This window comes from Sinocyclocheilus anshuiensis, unplaced genomic scaffold, assembly GCF_001515605.1.
Source record: "Sinocyclocheilus anshuiensis isolate Anshui unplaced genomic scaffold, SAMN03320099.WGS_v1.1 scaffold431, whole genome shotgun sequence".
In the NCBI taxonomy this organism is placed as follows: Eukaryota; Metazoa; Chordata; class Actinopteri; order Cypriniformes; family Cyprinidae; genus Sinocyclocheilus; species Sinocyclocheilus anshuiensis.
In genome coordinates, this window is record NW_015551065.1 from 1,108,122 (window position 1) to 1,125,724 (window position 17,603).

The window sequence follows — 17,603 nt, forward strand, 5'->3', positions numbered from 1 at the left end:
AGAAAGCGATTTCAACCGTGGGGGACGCCTCTGTCATGCCCAATCAGACGGAGATTGTTGAGCCAATTGGATTTTGAATGCAGCTTCCAAAAAGACAAAAAAAAAATAGCTGAATAATGTTTTTTTATATTTGATACGATCACGCCAGTGTGATTAGAACGTTCAGTGCGGCACATCATCAGCTGCTAAATTCAAACCTGCGTTTGCGCTTTGGCTGGCGCTGAGCCAGAGACAGACGCGTTTTTACAGCGCTGATCATTATATTATGACCAATCACACACGATTCTGTTGAGCTTATTAATTCAATGGCCAATCAGAGGCGTTCAGATGAGTCATTGCTGAAACGCTGTGTTTTGTTCAGTGTGCGCGCTCCCTGACTGAATTCTGCTCTCTGGCGAATTTTCTCATCAGAAACAACAAAGTGCAGATGTGAATGTACGAAAGTAAGTAAGAGATTCATTTCACATTGTAAACTGCTTCAGTGATTATAATGGGAGTTTTTGAGAGTGCTTGAACTCTGGCTAGACTGAAGTCAATGATAATGTTCTTCTCTTTCTGTACATTGAAAGTGTTATAATTAGTAACTTACAGTGTTTTTATTAAATCCACGTTAAATACAAAGTCAGTCGTATTAAAAATATTATGGCATGACACCCATATCTGGTACTTAAGTAAAAAGATGGGTTTTATGCGTAATTAATAGATAGTAGGTATAGTTGTATTGTCATTCAACTGTACACAGAGTGCACATATGAACGAAATTCCGTTCCACTGGCTTATAAATACTGTACTAACTAAAACATGTAGCCTCCTACTGTACAGAATCAGTATAAAAATATAAAAAATATAAAAATATAATGAAAGATGCTACAGCATAGGCTACATTAAAAATATAGCACTAAAAGGAATTGACAGCGGCATATAGATATTGATAATGCACATGGTGATTAGCGGCATCTAAATCAAATGATTGCACCTATTAAGCGGTAGCCCATAAATACAATTATTGCACATTAAAAATAAATACTGTTAATTTCAGTATCCCCATCTTTACACTAACACTTATTAGGCTACTTAGGCTACTTTGCCCATTGCCCATTATAGTTCAACTAACATGACCTATAAAGATGCAAAATTTACTTACACATATTTGAGAATCGTTTGGAGATATTTCGAATAAAAAAGGAAAAAATACCGAAGGGGGCCTATGTCATATGTCATAATCCATCCCTGGACCTGTGCATTTAAGAGTGACCTGGCTTGACTCTTTCCAAACTACTTCCTAAATAGATTTGAAAAAAAAAATAAATAAACGCTGATCAACTATAAAATGAGTTTCAAAATACACAATATAGTTGGGTAGTATGTGTATGGACTTTTGTTAATCAACATCAATTTCGACAGGCCCTTTACTGCCTGACATATAAAATCTAATTTTTCAAAATGAAACAATTTACTGAAACTTTAGACAAGATATTTAAAAAGTTGTGCATGTGGTTCTTTTATTTTTTTTGTTTGAGTATCATATTTGCTTCATCAGGGTTTTATGGCTCATATACTGTAGTATAATACAGAAGAATATGGAGTTTATATTTGAGGAATAAAAAATATAATGCAATGCAATACAGTGATGACTGAGAGTTGAACAAATAACCATTCCTCAAAAGCCTGATGATCATATTTGATACACATATTTTAACATACATTTTCTAACAAAAATGATATAATTATAATCAAATAAACCTAAATTGCTTTAGTCCATTAAATATTCATCTTAAATTATACAAAAATAAAAAATAAACTTAGTTACTTTATAAACATCAGTAAAAACCACAAGCTGAAGGTGCATACTTTCACAATTATACTAAACGTTCTTTTACTCGCTAAAAAACAGACATATCAGACAACAGGAGGCATGTAGTAGTCTGCCTCTTGAGATCAGGAGAGTGAGGTTTACCTGCACAGCTCTTACTAGCAGGCCTCCGTTACACAAGCATAATAATTATAAAAGAATTAGTTATTTGAAAATGGTTTTAGATGGAGTATAGCATGTCACACCACAGGACATGTTGACTTCTCAAAGGTCATTTATGTAATCTACACAGCTACAAATGACGATCAGCATGTCGTTACATAATCCCTCCAATCACAAAGATCTCCAAACAGCTGTTCAGTTCACTCCACCTTTATTTTAACCTAAGTAGCTAGGTTATATCACACTACATCAGGACTGCGCAATCCTATTCCTGGTGGGCCTCCATCCTGCAGAGTTTAGCTCCAGTCTGCTCCAACACATCTGTTTAATTGGAGGATTGGAGCGGAACTCTGCAGGAAGGCCCTCCAGGAGCAGGACTGGACAGCACTACACCACTGCCTACAAAAGAAGATCTCAATTCTGTGTAGTCAGAAAGAGAGAAGTAAAAATAAAACAACCAGAGCCTTGTTAAAAAGAAGAGTACTTAATAAGGAGAGAGCTTATTAAGAATAAAAGTTCTTATAAGAATGCTTGGTCCCACTTTATATTAAGTGGCCTTAACGACTATGTACTTACATTTAAATTAATCATTTGGTACAATGCACTTATTGTGTACATACGTGTTTTTACATTGTACTTATATTTGAAAAATATCTGCATGTAATTACATCTGTAATTAATTTCTGTAATTACGTTTATAATTACACTGTTGACCCATCCTACACCTTAACCCACCCTTAAACCTACCCTTATCACCGAACCTGTCCCTAACCTTACCCATATCCAACCTCAATAGCAGCAAAAATGTTTTGCAATACAATATGAACACAAGGAGTACTTATTTTTGATGTAAGTACATAGTAGTTAAGGCCACTTAATATAAAGTGGGGCCGAATGCTTAAGGAAATATTACATTTATGGAAAACAAAAATATACTTCAATGTCATTTAATTTTCATTGAAGCTTATATTTCAAAACATATTTGTAGTTGCACATTTGTAATGATGATGTTGCAGTTTAGTATATTTATCATTTATTAACTTTAAATGTAATATTGAATAACATATTACTACAGTAAAAATTTAAATCAAGTACTTTTTTCATTTTAATTTTTGGGTGATCTATTCCTTTAAAGCATGACAAAATATTATTAAAACAAAGATTTTAAATGTACTGTAAAGTAAAATTTTTGAGTTCACTGGCCCCACTTTATATTAAGTGGCCTTAACTACTATGTACTTACATCAAAAATTAAGTACAATGTACTTATTGTGTTCATATTAAATTGCAAAACACTTTTGCTGCTATTGAGGTGGGAAACGGGTAAGGTTAGAGACAGGTTTGTTGGTATGGGTAGGTTTAAGGGTGGGTTAAGGTGTAAGGGATGGGTCAACTGTGTAATTATAAATGTAATTACAGAAATTAATTACAGATGTAGTTACATGCAGGTATTTTTTAAATATAAGTACAATGTAAAAACATGTATGTACACAATAAGTGCATTGTACCAAATTATTAATTTAAATGTAAGTACATAGTAGTTAAGGCCACTTAATATAAAGTGGGTCCAGTTGACTTAAGTCAAAGCTTACTTATGTGTTAAGAAACTTATGAACATGCTTTCTAAATACACTTATTTTAAGTGTCCTTTTATTTAATTAATATTATATTATTTAAAATGACCATTTTTATGAAAAATGTACTTTTTTATTTTAAGTACACTATAAGTCCACATTCAATACTATTAAGCACACTTCTTTTTCACAAAATACATTCAGAAAAACATGTTTACTGGCAGGGACGAACACATATTCAGACCCAAATCTATGTCTGTGGTCCAGTACTTGACAGGGCAGAGGAGTAACAGCAGAATGCAGTACACAGAATCTCTCATCCAATGCACTGCTGGGAATCGTACCTGCCTGAAGCGTACACTTCTGCCGTGTCGAACAGATTTACTCCATTCTCATAGGCTATCGTCATCAAACTCTCCGCCATCTACAGAAAAGCATCCACACACAAACACATGCAGAAGATGACAGAGATCTGGCCCCTTAAGGAAATCATCTTTGTGCAAAACATTCCAGGTACCACCGAAAAAGTATTTAAACTTGAGCAGACTATCATGCATTAGATATGTTTATGTTTGCTTATTGACTACTGCATATATAGAAAACAATATATAAAACACTCTGACATTTCTCAGAATTTCTTCTTTTAAGTTAGAGTTACAAGTTACAAGTTACGGTATGGAATGACATGAGTGTGTAATATCAAAATGATATAAAACAATATCATGTGAAATTAAGAAACTATTTTCACCTCATCGGAGATCTGAGATCCAAACGTCACCCAGGTACCTGTGGAGAGAAAGACAGTGTGTGAGACAGTGTTACCAGAATTGGTAAAATAATGATTGATTTCAACAGATTTCCCAACATTCCCCCTGTCTGTCATTACAATACAGGTATCCCTGCCAAAACCCTCAGCCCGATGATTGAGCTAATGCTGCTGTGTCAGGCTGGTTTAGACGCTCAGATGGATGTTGTGGCTTATTTATAGTTGTCAGTGCATAAGCTGGAATAAATGAAAGCATTTAAACATGGAAAAAATAGACACTTCAGCTTTAAATAAATAACTGACTCTCCAGTTTAAACTTTGAGCAATTTTAGTCTTAAAGAGAAATATCCAAAGCTTATAGTTACTCACCAAGACCCAAGCAAGAAACACGTAGTCCCGACTTTCCAAGATTTCTAAGAGAGAAAGAGAGAGAATTTAGTCATTTGAACCATACTTTCGATATACTGTAGTTTTATCAAATTAACATTTGCTCGAAGATGTGCTACATTGTCAATATTCAATTAATATTAGGTCTTAAAATATGCATGTATAACCCCTCCGTTTCTACTCTACTCGCTCACTCTGAGCAGGATTCGGGCCGGTGTCTCTGGCATGGGAGGCAGACGCACTAACAAGGACGCTAAAGACCACAGTTGAATAACATCACACTTTAAACATGACTGTATTCACTTACTGGATTTGCAAAAAACGGATGGAGCGCATTAGAAAAATTAATGCCAAACTTTTGACTAAAACATACATTTTGCTACATATAACATTAAATAGCCTATGCTTTTTGTTGGATATTAAATGCAGATTGAAAATGCTACAACACAAGTAATTTGTGTTGTAGCATTGTATAATGAGTAGGGGTCAACCGATTATCGGTCTGGCCGATTATCGGTGCAGATATTAAGCATTTAATGGTTAATTTTCAAAATCGATTTGTCAATTAAATAATTTAAAAGCATTTAAAAAAAGTTTTGTCAGAGGCCTTGTTATTCTTAATTGTGACATATTGGTTTAAAATATTGGTTATCGGTCTACTTGATCTGTACATTTAGTCTTTTTACTTTTATATTTACTTATTGTGGGCAATCAGTTGTTTCGTGTCTTAGAATGTCATATTTATATTTAACCCTTTTTTGCACATAACGTAGAGCTTACATAAACACATTTATTACGTTCATTTGCATACCCTTCAATTTACACAGTGTTCATGAGCAACAATGTGCAGGATGTAGGATAACTTTTTTTAAGCAAAATATAAAAAAATAAAATTTGGCTTTTTGTAATACGATTATTCGATTACTCAAAGGCATAGCTGACTGATTAATCAATTATCAGAATAATTCCAGATTAATTACCCTATACCATACATTTATGGATGTCAACTCTTCATCTTAACATCAGCTAGCATAGTATATACTCTATAGTAGCACCATTGGTGTTTTAATTACAGATGCATGCTGTTTGTGAGAACACCAGTTGAAGATCAGCTATGTGTTCCCCGTGCCTGCTTTTCATTTCAGCCTCTGCTCACTTATGTGTCTGATAGAAACAGAAAGATAGAAAGCGACAGATTGTCAGCATGTTTCGATCCAGGCGGCTGAACCACGCTTTCTCTTCTCTGCATCTATTTTTGTTTGCCCGACCAGTCTATTTATAGAAATGTTGCAACTGTGCATTTGTTTGCATTCGGTGTGTGTGTGCGTGTGTGTGTGTGTGAATGTGTGTATGGAATGGACTATTCATTATATTGATATAGACATATTACCAGTCAAGACCGTGAGGAATTGTTAAATTAGTAGCATGAATCATTAATTTTATCTAAAAAAGCAGAGAAAAAAGACACATCTATTCATCACACGAGAGGAATGGGTGAGAGAGGTAGAGAAAGATGCAAAGCTCTTTCTCGCTGACACAAATGTTTTCACTTTCTCTGTCATCCTTCATTTTTATCTTTCTCCATCCTTCGCTCTTTTCCACAGCACTGCATTAGAACTGAATCACACACGCACGCACACATCTATATGCATGTATATGATGAGAAGCCTCGGGGAGGAAAACATGAAGATGATGGTGCTGAATATTCACAGTCGATGCTGCATGTTTACATGCACGCATACACACACACAAACACACATTTTTCTATCATGGTGGGGACTTTTCATGATATTTTCCATCCTCTAAACCTAACTGTCACAGAAACCTGCAATATTAGTTTTGCAATATATTTTTAGTAGTATGTAGAATTTAGAATGCTATGATTTACTCATCCTCATGTTGTTTTAATACTGTGTGGAACATGAAAAGAGAATCGCTCTTTTCCATGCAACTGGTCCCTGTGTTTAAGGCTTTTAACCTGCATAATGCATTCAAAATCTGCATACAATGTTCACATTCGAGGACTGTTTGGAAACAAAGAAAAATATTTTTAAGTAAAACCATACTTTATCTGATCAGCAACTTCTCATTAACGAGTGAATGTAAAAACATTTTTGTTACTATATTATTACCATGTTATTACTGCATTTACGCCTTTTTGATTGATTAAGAATGAACATTTATATTTCCATACTGATGAGAAATTAAATGTAAATATATAATTCTATAAAATTAGAAGAAGAACAGATAATCTGAGAATTACCTGTACTACCCCACTGGAATGAAGAAATGTAATTACATTCATTTGACTTTATATGCAACCCATGATTGTTCAAGAACAGTCCCAATTCATGAAATCTACATATTAATTTCTAACAAATGACCCGAACACAAAACATGCAACATTTTTACAGTCCTTCAACCCATAACCATATAAGTTGTTTGTCACTTCCCTGAAATACGACCCAGAAGTGTTTACTAAATTAGAGCCCCAGCAGCAGTACATGCCACCGAAACCTTTGTATTAATCCACTGTGCCCTTTTATCCACATTATAATTTGGGATTCATGTAGCGTTATTTGTAGAACATTGCATTAAAGCAACACAACGATCATGGGTTCAGTCCCAGCGAACACACATATTCATAAAATGTTTCGGACATTGAATGCACCATAAAACACTTTCCAAAGCATCTGAATAGGAAAAAGGTGGGTAAGAGATGGTGTAATAAAAGTCCACACATTGCGTTTAAACAAACCCACATTTTGATTGGTAATGATGGTCATTATTTTTACACCAGCAAGAGGGCGCTTAACTTAATGTAACTATAGGTCAAAATAAGCTGCTTGCACAAATGACCTATTTAGGAAAGTCTCAACATTTTTTTTAAAGTGGTTACATCTCTTAAAAAATTATTGTTTAATCTATTTTTAGACATTTTTATGTAAATCTTCTAAGTCAAAACAGACATGAATGCATTATAAGGGTTAAAGCTATAGATACAAAAGCACTGTCTTGTAAATCATGCAAATAATCTATAAAACTCATGCTCTGTATTCAACATTTTATTTAGCTGAATACTATGTGTGAAAAACAGACTGAAATTCAACTTCCAGTGGGCTGTTAAATGCTACAACTGAGTCACTGAGTCAGAGAACCAGATCTGCTGACTGACTGAAAAGAGCTCACGAATCTGACATATTTACATCTCTCATAAGTGTGCCAAAAACAAATAGGACGGGCAGCAAGATTTTCAGTGATTACCGACTTGTCCCTCACACAATTTATTGAAAAGTCATGCCCTGTTAATGACATGGAAAGAGTGACTATGCATTATTTTTGAAAAGTCAGCATATTAAAATGATTTCTGAAGAATCATGTGACACTGAAGACTGGAGTAATGATGCTGAAAATTCAGCGTTGATTACAGGAATAAATTACATTTTAAAATCAATTTCAATAGAAAATAGTTATTTAAAACTGTAATAATATTTCATAGTATTGTTGTTTTTACTGTATTTTTTGATCAAATAAATGCAGCCTTGGTGAGTAGAAGAGATTTCTTTCAAAAACATTAAGAAATCTTACCAACACCAAACAATAGTATGCAATGACAAAATTTCAATTTATCTTGGGTTTTTTTTTTTTTGGGAACCAGCCAACAGGAGGGGTTTCCTAACAATTTTTCCAAAACATGTAACCCCCCACACACAATTTTCACATTTTTGTAAAACACAAATGCACATATTCCTAGATGCTGTCTCTTGCATTATGTCCAATACAAGTGATATCTCTAACATGAGTTAATTTTCGAAACAACAGCAGTTGCAACAAAAAGTGAGCACCAGTACATTTGTTAACCATTCAGTTAACCATTGCGGCAAATAATATACATACAATATACAAACATATATTATTTTCTGGTTGTGATTGGGTTATGTGCTGCAACATTTCAGTTTGAGAGTTTTTTTTACTGAGTATATCATCAGTAAAGGCTTTATTTGTTAAAGACATTTGTTACAAAAGATAGGAAAAAGCTTTTAAAAATCACACGCTCTATCTACACAAACTTTTTCTGTGAGACAGAGAGGTTTAATAATGCTGAGATCTCGGCAGATTATCTTTTTCCTACCATAAGCCTCACTATAAATCATCCTGCTGACACACAAACACATGCTGTATAACGCCGGCCTCTGCAACAACCACTGACTTCTATTTACTGATATAGGGTATGTAGAGATAGACACACAATTGTAGTTTGCATAGTAAGCAATGCAGGAATCCATGTTTATTGCTTTTGTCAAATGCTGGAGTACTTGAGTCTAGCTCATAAAATTGCTAGGTTGCTAAGGCAGCATCACTATCACTACTGTGATGCTATATTTAATAATAATCTGTTATTCCCTATTTGTAGTGCAAATGGCTGTGCGTCTACAACTGTACGAGAAGAACAATCACAAATATCGCCATGATGAAATTACAAGAGAGTATTGGAGAGTATAAATATCTGTAAATAAATGTTTATACAATACATACCATAAAGTATTTTATGTTATTGAGAACTAGGTAGGAGTGGGGTCAGGTGCTCTGATAGCTATGAAAGTATGAATATTTATACACTTTCAACTTTTATTCTTTTTTTTAAATAAAATGTATACTTTCACATATGCAAAGAATTACATGCAAAGAAGACCAGCACAACAACACAGTTTGCTTTAAGTACAAAAGGGTCCAAAAACTAACTGTAGAATCTGTCATTAAAGCAAAAATAAAATACCAAACTCTAATTCATTCTCAAATGTATTTATTTCTTTTTTCCTTTTTTAGTGAAACGCTTCACTCACATTGTTATGCTGGTAATATAATTTGCAATGACGTGACGCATATATTTTCACTTGTGGCCTCAGACTGTTGGACCCCGCTGTACTGCAAAGGTCACATCATACATCAACACAGACATCAGGCAGATTCATAAAAATCAGAAATGCAGAGCACACAACACCATCCAGACACACTCCTCTCAGAATACTGCAGTGCACCACAACAGGGTGGAGAGAGAGAGAGAGAGACAGAGAGAGAGAGATGGAGAGGGAGAGCCACAAATGTGAAAATGTGAGTGAAGGCAGATAAAGTGGAAATGAAATAATGACGAGATGAGGCAAAATTGAGAAAATAGAAAAAGGCAGAGGACAAAGAGTGAAAAGCAATGCGATAGAAAGAAAGAGGGAACAATATTGAGGCAGAGTGGTGAACGCTGAAAGAAAGAGAAAAGAAAATGGAAAGCAGTGGTGGGAGAGAGCAGCGCACATTTCTCCACAGTGTGTCTGTCTGCAAGCCGTAAAAAGCCCATTCTGATTAATGTACTTTATAATGAGTTAGCATAGGCAATTACTGCACATGCTGAGAAGTGGAAAAAAGTGAGTGAGCAAAAGAGAGAGTTATGTGTAGAATGGCTTTCTATCATGCAACTCCTTCTACTATTCAGCATATATATATATATATAGAAGAAGTGTATATATACTGTGCACCAGACAATATTGCATAATGTAATGTGCTCAGCTTCATCTTCCATTTCTTATGTGACGAATGAACCAAGAGGAATACCAAGCATAAGTTTGATCATATATACTAAAGTTATACTGAACAGATAATCCAACAAAACTGGAATAGCTGTACATTTCATGCTGATGTGGAAGTATGTACTGTGCAGTAGCTCTGGCTGAATTCATTTCCACTATTATTTTACTAGAAATAGTCATATTGATGCAAATCAATGACTTTTTTATGTTTACTTATTTTGAAAATTTTTGAAAATATCCTGAAAAGTCTGAAAAGGTTTGTGAGTTTTTCCTACATTAATATTCATATATTATTTATTTTAGGTATATCCCCTTTAACTATGTCCCTTTTGACAGTCAATCAGTCAATCAATCATTCAATAAATAAATAAATTACAAAGTGTTTAAAAAACACATCAGCAAAGTATGTTATGGAAATAATATATTTTAAAAGAATATTCTTAAGTGTGAACTGAATGTGAAGTTTTCAGACAGCAGTATATACATTTTTTTTTTTACAGTTAAATAAAAATGTAATATACAGTGGTGGCCAAAATTATTAGAACACTAGTATTTTCGCCCACTAAAAAATGGTTATAAGTCAGTTATTTCTATCTTTTGATGTAGTGTGTCTGTAGGAAATATTAGTTTACATTTCCAAACATTAATTTAGCCATTAATTGTAATAATCCAGTTTTTCTCTGTGTGGAGCACTGGCTATTGTTAGACTCACTGGATTATTACAAAATAATGGCAAAATTAATGTTTGTAAATTACTTAAAACCATTTTTAGCTGGTAAAAATACTAGTGTTTAATAATTTTGGCCACCACTGTAGTTTAAATTTATATTAAATGCAATTAGTTGAATTTAAGAGTGCTTTTTGACCCACTTGAGTAGGAATTCAAAACTTATTTTTATGTAATTTCACCATTATTTCTATTTTCTTTGACATACGGTAAAAGTGCCAAAAGCATTTATGGTAAACTAAAAAACACTACGATTATATGCTATTTCAATCTTACATGTCCTGTATTTAAATATATATTTGTAATAACACATTTGTAATGATGACGTTGCAATTTAGTACATTTAAAAATATGTGGTTTTAAAGGTAATATTTAATAACACACTACAGTTACTTTACATGTGACCCAGGACCACAAAACCAGTCATAAGGGTCAATTTTTTGAAACATCGTCTGAAAGCTGAATAAATAAGCTTTCCATTGGTTTGTTAGGATAGGACAATATATGGCCGAGATACAACTATTTGAAAATCTGGAATCTGAGGGTGCAAAAAATCTAAATATTGAGAAAATTGCCTTTAAAGTTGTCCATATGAAGTCTTAGCAATGCATATTACAAATCAAAAATGAAGTTTTGATATATTTACGGTAGGAAATTTACAAGATATCTTCATGGAACATGATCTTTACTTAATATCCTAATGATTTTTGGCATAAAAGAAAAATCGATCATTTTGACCCATACAATGTATTTTGGGCCGTGCTACTTAAGACTGGTTTTGTGGTCCAGGGTCACATATGTACTTTAGTATGTTAGTCAACACATCAAAATAAGTGCACTTCTTTAAAGCACCACCAAAGATTATTAAAACAGTGATTTATAATGCACTTTGAAGTTAACTTTTTAGAAGTGCACTTTTTTTAAATTGTACTTAAGTGTGTAAAGAAACATACAGTCTTGAAAGTGGCAATCCAAAGAGCATTCATTGGTTATTTAGCTTAGAAACTGAACTATACTCTATAGATCAAGGTCTTTGTAAAATACAGCATCAAGGCTTCAAGTGATAGTTCACTCAGCAATGAAAATGAACTCAATTAGTCATTATTTACTCACCCTCACATAATTCAAAACCTACAGTATATACATTTCTTTCCCCTATTAATATAAAAAAAGAGATTTTGAAAAATGTCTAAAAAAAACTATTTTTTGAAGTATAGTTTTGAACCCCACCGACTTGAATTGTAGGAGCAAAAGGAGTAGAAACGTCCTTCAGAATATCTGGTTGCACTTTATTTTAAGGTATGTGCACTTACAGTGTATCAGCATTGAAAGAAGTGTTACATAGGCATGATATGTCTGATCAATCTATGTCCCAAAATGCATTTTTTTTTAAATGAGGTCCATTCCCTGGAACCCCTCACTCTTTAACAATTTAATCTAGGCATCTTATTGAAACATAATCTTCTCCAAAGTTGACAGTATAATGCAGCTATTCACTTTGCTAACCTAGTTAATACTTGCAGTGCTACAATGTTGCATTGGTAATGGAAGACTAACCATGATGGTGAGTCTCATTTTCTGTGATTCTACAGTGTCTGGGACAGGAAAGAGATCGGAAATGTTTCATGACATTATACTGGCAAAATAAATTGAATGCAGTTAAATATGAGTCACCATGCCTGTGAGATCAAATGAATTTGCTTAATGTAATTAGCAGATCTGTGTTCATTAACACGACTGCTAGTGCCTATGAGCTAGAACCACAAAACACAAGACTCTAAAACCCAAATATAAATGTGCAAAGAGTTGGAGTACTGGTCTTGTGGAGTACTCTGGAGGTTTGAGTCTTGGGTTAAGTCATGGTCTAGTTTTGGGCCTCAAGGGTTCTAGTCTTGGCCAGGGTCTCAGGGGGTCTGCAATTGGTCTGGGTCTTGGGGGTCTGGTTTTGACTCCATCCCTGTATAGACACACACATAGAGGGAACTGAACCAATTCTCCTTGTTCTCTTATCCCTCACCCAATGTTGTATTGAATGTGCATTTGTAGTGTATTTCAAATCTTAAAAGTATATTTACTGTATATGCAGATAATATATTATATTAAATAAAAGGCCACTTAAGTGTACTTAACACAATTAAGTACACTTTCTAAAAAGTGCACTTTTTATAATGTCAAATTAAAAGTATGTATACTTTAAAGTACATTTTAAATAATTATGTTATAATATTCTTTTGTTGTACTTGTTTTGATGTACTGACTATGCCTTGGTGTACTAAACTGCAACTTCATCATTACAAATGTGTAATTACAAATATGTAAATGCATGACATACAAGTTTCAATATGACATTGAAATGACATTAAAGTATATTTTAGTTTATCATAAATGCTTGTCAGTACATTCAGCAGTATACACTTTCACAATATTTCAAAAGCCAAAAGAAATCATTTTGAAAATACATATAAAAAATGTACTTAAGTCCTACTTAAATAGGTAAAAACAAAAAGTAAAAGCACTCTAAAGTTCAGCTGATGGCTTTAGACATGTTGGCTAAACGTTTTTGTTCATATGTTGTCTTGGATAAGTGTTAGAGATTTAATGTTAATCTTAGTTATGGATTTTGTGTTGGAATCAGAGATCAGTGTCTCTGACCTATTTGATTTCTTATCGACTAGCAATCAGGCCAGCTCTGGATCACTCACTGTTGATTGTGATCTTGGGTAACTGAGAGAATTACATATTAGAAGATGCTGGCCAACATCTACCCAAAGCCAACTGAACAGAGGGACCCAGTACACATTCATTTCATTCGCCCATATTTTGTATCATACTTCTCACTGGTCAAAACAGAAGCTAATCTTTCTTCGTTTTTAGTTAAAACACATTATAATTCCAGACATGTATTTCCAAGTCAGCGCTGAAAGTCAGAGAGCTAATGCCTGTGCAGAACTGTTTTATTGCAGAAGTCTATATTTGTTTTTTTACTGGTTACAAGCACATACTTGAGATCTGAATTAGATTAGTTTCACATATTAGTACATAATACACAGCGTTAATGAAATATTTCACCCTTAAATTAAAATTCTTTCTTCATTGACTCACCCTCATGTTTTCCCAAAAATATAAGACTTTTGTTCATTTTCAAATTATAAATGAAGGTATTTTTAATGAAACAGATTTCTGTCCCTCCCTTGAAAGTCTATTCACCCAAACCTTTTTTTTTTGTTTTTTTTGCTTGCATTGCGCTGTCTGTGGGTATTATAAACCTTGTTTCAGATCGTTAAAAATACAGTATATTGTTGTTATATCCTTTTTGTAACTTAACTTTTGTATGGAAAAAGAGCAACATAGACATTCTGCTAAGCATCTTCTTTTGTGTTTCACGGATGAAAAAAGTCATATGTAATGGACAGCATTAGAATGAGAAATTTATCACAAATTATAATTTTCATTGAACACTTTAAAAAACGTTTAACAGTGAAGACCTTTGTGGAAAAACTAGGACTTATCTTTATATGCAAATTCATGATTACTTTCACTGTCTTTGAAATAAGACTATAATATATACTATCTAATATATGTATGTTACCGAATGCACTGACAAGCATTTAAGGTAATCTAAAATATATTTAAATGTAATTTCTATTGAAAGTTGTATGTCATGTCATATTTAAAATATATTAAAGGGGTCATATGATGCGATTTCAATTTTTCCTTTCTCTTTGGAGTGTTACAAGCTCTTAGTGCATAAAGAAGATCTGTAAAGTTGCAAAGACTAAAGTCATTTAGCCACGCCTACCTAAAACGGCTCGTTCTAACATGCCCCCACATATCTACCTCACTATGTGGGAAGATTTGCATAACGCCGCCCAAATGTTCACGCAAAGAAAGTTCTGGCTCTTTGTTGCCATCTCTGTTTGAAACCTGCAATTGAAGTTATTTGCAGAATTATCATCTTTTGGCACTTTTCCACTGCATGGTACGGCACGGTACGGCTCCCGCGGGAGCCGCACCTTTTTTAACAACCAAAAAGTGGTTGTTTCGTTGTCTGTTGAGGAAGTACAGATGTTCCTCTCATTGACAGCAGAGGAGCGGATCCAGCGAGAGCTTGATGGGGCGACGCGGAATGAAAAAGTTTTTCAGGAGTCGCGGCAGTAGAGGCGGTGCAACTATAATGACATGTGAATAATCCCGCCCACTCTGCGGTACTGAACTGCAGTGGAAACGCAAACCGAGCCGAGCCGTGCCGTGTCGTAGCGTACTGAGCCGTGCCGAGCCGAGTCATACCACGCAGTGGAAAAGCGCCTTTTACGTGGGCTGTGCAACGGCACGGATCCTCAGTGCAGATGAATGTAATGTTTTGGGGAGTATGTGTGGCTGTCAGTCATTGCATCAACCAAAAATTTATTTTGGAACATTTTTAACCAAAAAAAAAAAGTTACGGACTGCAGCTTTAATAGCAAATACACATTTCAATTTGTTTACTTGAAAAAATCTTGCAAACTTATTGACTCAGAAAATATCTAGTTAAGGTTACTTAGTATGTTCAAGTTTTCATAACTGGCTTCTGAGTAAACTTGAATATATAGAGCAACCCAGGTGAAAAAGTGCACTTCCATAATGTACTTAAAGTGCTCCATTTTCATGCACTAATTTTGTACTTAATATACTAAAAATATATATAGTACTTCTTAAGATACTCTTAAGAACATCTAAGTGTACTCAACTGTGCTATTTTGAGACACCATGAATATGAACTAAAATGTGCTTTTAACATACTATCTCTGTATTAAAAAAATGTATTTATTTACACTTGTAGTACACTTATGGGTTCAAGTGTACTACAAGTGGTAACTGAATTTTACATTTTATTTCATATTCATGATGTCTCAAAATAGCACGGATGAGTACACTTAGATGTTCTTAAGATTTTCTTAAGAAGTACTAAAGAATAATTTTTAGTATATTAAGTACACAATTAGTGCGTCAAAATAGAGCACTTTTAAGTACATTATGAAAGAACACTTTTTCACCTAACCTTAGATTTTTTTTTTGTGAGAGCTATAAGCAGGTGCTCAACACATCAAAATAAATGTATTTATTTAAATACAACAAAAAATGACTACAACATATTCAGTTTTTATTAAAAATTAAAACATGAAATTAAAATGCACTTTAACATAAACCTTTCATTTCACATTATTAAAAAGTGCACTTTTTAAAAGAGTACTTAAGTGTGTTAAGAAACACACGGATGTCTCTCTTTAAGTACACTTACAGTAAGTGGCCTTTTATTTTATTAAAATTATATTATCCTCAAGTACAGTAAATGTACTGTACATTTACGATATGAAGTACACTACAAGCACAAATACAAAACAGTTATGTACACTTCTTTTCACAAAGGGAGATCCGAAACCTTCTAATGTTAACACGTCTTCTAGTGTTACTTGACAGCATGCACAGCACCAACAAATTATATTTGCACAATGACAAATGCACGTTAAACATGTGAATCTCTGCAAGCCACTTCAACTCTGTATAGGAACTGATATAAAAATCTAACATATGGTTTGTGAGTAATTTTCTGGCTAATCCAGAGCGCTGGCTAAGGACATTGCTGTATAACCTCTCGCTATGACAAGCACAACTGCGATATTCACAGATGATGTGCCATCAGACGCATATGTTTCTTAATGGCCTCCATCTCCCAGTGCATGAAAATGAAATGGTAGCTTTTCAATCACAACAATCAGGGGTCATTAGCATAATTATAGCTGTTGTTATTTTGAATGTCATTAATAGCATTACACAGCAAGTATTTTCTAATGTGTTGGTACACATGCCTTACATTTGAAAAAAAAATTGCATGTGGGTGCATTTATGAGGGGATATTCTGAATAACATACTACATACTAATTATCAACTTCACCAGGAAAGAAAACCACACTCTAAAAAATGCTGGGTTAAATACAACCCATTGCTAGGTAAAATAGGGCATAAAACCCAGCATTTTTTAGAGTGCATTATTGCTGTTTAAAAAATAATAGGCAGTATGCAGTGTACACTGCACAACATGCAGTAAGCAGCATGCTAGTATTTTATTCTGAACATGCTGTTGAGCAGTGAGAAAGAGAGAGTGAGTATCTCTTTACCTTAACCACTATCTTTACCTTGACCACTAACTGAAGTTACAGTGCTTTTGTGTCTCTATTAATTAAAAACTGAGATGACAGTTTATTGAGAAAACTCCACAAAAACAATCTTTTTCTTTTCACCTGCCAACTTCCACCCTCTGGCTAACAATATCCTGTCCTTTATACACCACTGGCACAGCTGCTCAATAGAGAGGACTCCAGTAATAACACAATGTAAACTAGATTAAAAAAGTTCACTAAAGCAAACTTTGATGTTGGCTTGAGTAAGCCTGGCCAAAGGTTTGAAGCAGTTTAAAAAGATTGAATTCTGAAGGTTTTAAGGTCACGCAGACAGACAGACAGAGATGATAGAACAATAGATAGAACGATAGAACAATAGACAGACATAGATAGATAGATAGATAGATAGATAGATAGATAGATAGATAGATAGATAG

The 17,603-nt window shown here is 33.9% G+C and overlaps 1 protein-coding gene across 1 annotated transcript in view; it reads right to left on the bottom strand.

Annotated features, from left to right (window-relative positions):
• The window catches only part of LOC107662067 (voltage-gated potassium channel subunit beta-3), a 33,776-nt gene that overhangs the window by 12,130 nt on the left and 4,043 nt on the right, over positions 1 to 17,603 (bottom strand). Inside the window, exons 2-4 of the mRNA XM_016451937.1 lie at positions 4,685 to 4,728; positions 4,298 to 4,335; positions 3,894 to 3,973 (exon numbers count right to left, since the gene is read on the bottom strand). Coding sequence (XP_016307423.1) covers positions 3,894 to 3,973; positions 4,298 to 4,335; positions 4,685 to 4,728 — 162 coding nt within the window. The remainder of the gene's footprint in view (positions 1 to 3,893; positions 3,974 to 4,297; positions 4,336 to 4,684; positions 4,729 to 17,603) is intronic.